Below are 3,295 nucleotides of genomic sequence, written 5' to 3'. Positions count from 1 at the left end.
CCCTCCCCTCCCGCGCTAGCCTAAGGGCCACCTTAGCAAAGCGCATCCCAGGCTGCATAGCCGCACTACCCTACCCAACCATACCACACATAAACATGACACTACCCCCGGGGTTTACACAGACGAGCCGGCGAAGCAAGAAGAGCGCCAGAAGAAAGGGCCCTAGCCGGCGGGGCCCAGCCAGGACAAAAGGAGGTCCCACAAAGCGCCTACACCGGCCGCATTTGCGGTCGGGGTAGACGACGGATGGGGCCCACCTACGAAGGCTGTCCAGGCCTACACGAGATGAGGCAGGATAAAGAGGGATAATCCCCCTCGTTCCCAAATCATTGAGGCCAATTTCTAGTCATGGAATAATGGCGCGGCGCGCTCTCACGTAACGGCCGATGAACCATGGGGACTTTCCGACCCTGTAGAATTGTAACTTGTTCTAGGGTCAAGCCGTTAATCACAGATTCTCTAGATGAAGATAACACTTTCGTATGCTATTTTTCATTTAGACGCTTCTTTTTATAAAGTAGAGGGTGTCAAAACTACAATAAAAAAAGGATTTTTATTAACGTCGTTGTTGTTTACACCATTTATATAATTTAGGCAAAAAAAAAAAACAGAGGAGAGTCGTGTAGTTTCCATTGCTCCCTTTTCCCATCATTTACCCGCGCACATTTACGATTTAAAGTTATTAGATTTGTTCCTAGAGCAATCCGAAACAGTTTCAAACAGTTAGACGCATGCGCATTACGATATATGCTTACATAAGGTTCAAAATTCCTCGTTTCGAATTAAATGCGATTGCATCTGATTGTAGGAATCTTATTCTAATGCACCAAGTAGGAACCAAGCTATTATTCCTTCAATCTGTAATTCTATCAAAATTTTGATTTACCATTTTTTTTTTCGTTTTAGACTACGTTTAGGACTTAGCATTCTAAAAGAAAATGGTGTTTTGAGTGATTTTAATTTTGACAAGAGTTTAGTAACGTTCTCCTAATTTACTTTAGTTTAATTTGAGGCATATGAATAACTTAAAGTTCAGTAGCTTTTGACAAGAGTTTAGTTACATTTTCCTAATTTACTTTAGTTTAATTTGAGGCATATGAATAACTTAAAAGTTCAGTTAGCTTCATTCCACTTTAAAACTTAAGAAGAAAACCTGACGAACATGATAAATTTATTATACATATTAAAAATTACTCCAGATATGTGCATGCAAATGAAAACACAAATTAGAAAAAAGTAACAAAAATTAAACATTGTAATAATACATTACCTTAGGCTTTCTCGTACCATTTTTTTTTAGAAACCTACTGTTTTAGAGTTAAGGATAAGAAAATAGTAGAGAATTTTATAAAAATTCTTATTGCAATATTAATTTGATTAAGATGTTATGCCGAAATATATCAGAATTGACACCATCCAGTGACATCTTTCTCAAGCTTAGTTAATCTCCTAAGAGAGAGAAGATTTTAGATAGTTTAAATAATTATAATATTTCGTGAATCAAACTACATCAAAATTTTGCAAGAGGGAAAAATAAAATAATATTTTTGATCAAAAACATAAGATAAAGTTAATAAACATATTTTTATTGCAATTTTGGCATAAGAAGTCTTATTATTTTCACCCCAAGAATCTGTGTATAAATATTGTTAAATAAAATTAATGAAGGCTTCTAAACATTAAAAAACTGAATTTGATGACCCACAATCCAATTTTTTAATACAATAAAATGATAACCATCAAAAGTCTATACATTTATTAGAAACAATTATTTTGACAATGTTTAAATAACATTTGGATAAATTTTTGAATTCTTTGGATAAATAATAAATAAACTTAACTGAAATGCTGATAGGACACATCCTAGAAAGTTGGGTATCTGAAAATTTATATCGGATTAGAATGAAGGTACATCAATAATTTATTACATTATACTCTTTTCCAACAAATAAACCTAATTAACAGCATGAATAAAACTTTCTGGTAAATTTCTGTATGAAAATATATCTAAGTACTTACTTGTATAAATTTATCTCCTAATACAATACCATATATGACCCACTGTAGAGATACTATGAATGTTGCAATTATAAGATGATATGGCAAACTATCAGTACTTTTTACTTTTATGACATGTAATAATGATGCTAAAGGGGCTGCAAAAAATAATATTGTTACGATACAACACACTAAACCCAAATTAGATTTAGCAGTGTCTACGTCTTCTATACGATGTATGTATAGTAATGTTACTATAAGAAACAAAAAACTTCCTAGGAACTGGCGAATAATAGAAGTCTAAAAAAAAGCAATTCTTAGTATAAAATCTCTCTTGAAAGATTTATTACCTTTTTAATACTGTATAAATAAAATGTAACAACATATGCAAAAAATAATGTAGCTCCTACAGTATTTACTAATATTAATGACCTGTCTTGTATTAAAAATCCATATCTTAACCATAAACTTGTTGAAAGACAGCCACTAACAAATGGAAACGAAGACATATCACCAGTACTTTTATTTTGTACGATTTTTTGACAAACCAGTCTGCAATTACAGGTATTTGAGAACAGTATGGGTACGTATTAATAAATAAAACTCACGTTCCAGTCAGAAACTGAAGTATCGTACAAATTGAGGCTGTAGTGGCAAGAATATTTTTGAAATCAGCGTCGTTCATGTTTTTCTTTGAAATACACCAATAATGAACTGTAAAATACAAATATACTATTTATATTGCCCACAAATCCATCCTGTTGTATTTAATCTTTATATTTTTTTAACTAAATGTTTTCCACCTGTCAAACTTGCCAAATATACACAAAACATTCTCATTCTCAAAATTAGAAAGAGAAAATAGATGTTGTTACTAATGTCACTATTCAGATAAGTGTAGTGGTCTATGAGCTTAGAACTATGAAGGGTACAGATAAAGACTCTCTCTTGGAGTCATTCCACAAGCGCCATTATTCCATGTCTAGAAATTGGTCTCAATGATTTGGGATCGAGGGGGATTATCCCTCTTTATCCTGCCTCATCTCGTGTAGGCCTGGACAGCCTTCGTAGGTGGGCCCCATCCGTCGTCTACCCCGACCGCAAATGCGGCCGGTGTAGGCGCTTTGTGGGACCTCCTTTTGTCCTGGCTGGGCCCCGCCGGCTAGGGCCCTTTCTTCTGGCGCTCTTCTTGCTTCGCCGGCTCGTCTGTGTAAACCCCGGGGGTAGTGTCATGTTTATGTGTGGTATGGTTGGGTAGGGTAGTGCGGCTATGCAGCCTGGGATGCGCTTTGCTAAG

General features: G+C 35.1%; 1 protein-coding gene across 1 annotated transcript; it reads right to left on the bottom strand.

Annotated features, from left to right (window-relative positions):
• Window positions 1-1,759: 1,759 nt before the first annotated feature.
• LOC108916620 (sugar transporter SWEET1) lies at window positions 1,760-2,855 on the bottom strand. Its single transcript, XM_018722916.2, has 4 exons — window positions 2,607-2,855; window positions 2,349-2,550; window positions 2,020-2,298; window positions 1,760-1,879 (listed from the first exon to the last, which is right to left on the bottom strand). The coding sequence occupies exons 1-4, from the start codon at window positions 2,681-2,683 to the stop codon at window positions 1,784-1,786; spliced, it is 654 nt and encodes a 217-aa protein (XP_018578432.1). The 5' UTR covers window positions 2,684-2,855; the 3' UTR covers window positions 1,760-1,783.
• Between the last annotated feature and the right edge of the window lie 440 nt (window positions 2,856-3,295).

Source organism: Anoplophora glabripennis, unplaced genomic scaffold, assembly GCF_000390285.2.
Source record: "Anoplophora glabripennis isolate ALB-LARVAE unplaced genomic scaffold, Agla_2.0 scaffold2754, whole genome shotgun sequence".
NCBI lineage: Eukaryota > Metazoa > Arthropoda > Insecta > Coleoptera > Cerambycidae > Anoplophora > Anoplophora glabripennis.
Note: the sequence above shows the minus strand (reverse complement) of the source record. Positions and strands in the feature narration are given on the sequence as shown.

Bases quoted from the DNA above. Each gene is read 5' to 3' on its own strand.
- LOC108916620 (XM_018722916.2), bottom strand. From the start codon at position 2,683: ATGAACGACGCTGATTTCAAAAATATTCTTGCCACTACAGCCTCAATT. The intron at 2,551-2,606 runs GTGAGTTTTATT...CTGTAATTGCAG, and splicing joins CTTCAGTTTCTGACTGGAAC to ACTGGTTTGTCAAAAAATCG. The intron at 2,299-2,348 runs GTAATAAATCTT...GCTTTTTTTTAG, and splicing joins ATTTATACAGTATTAAAAAG to ACTTCTATTATTCGCCAGTT.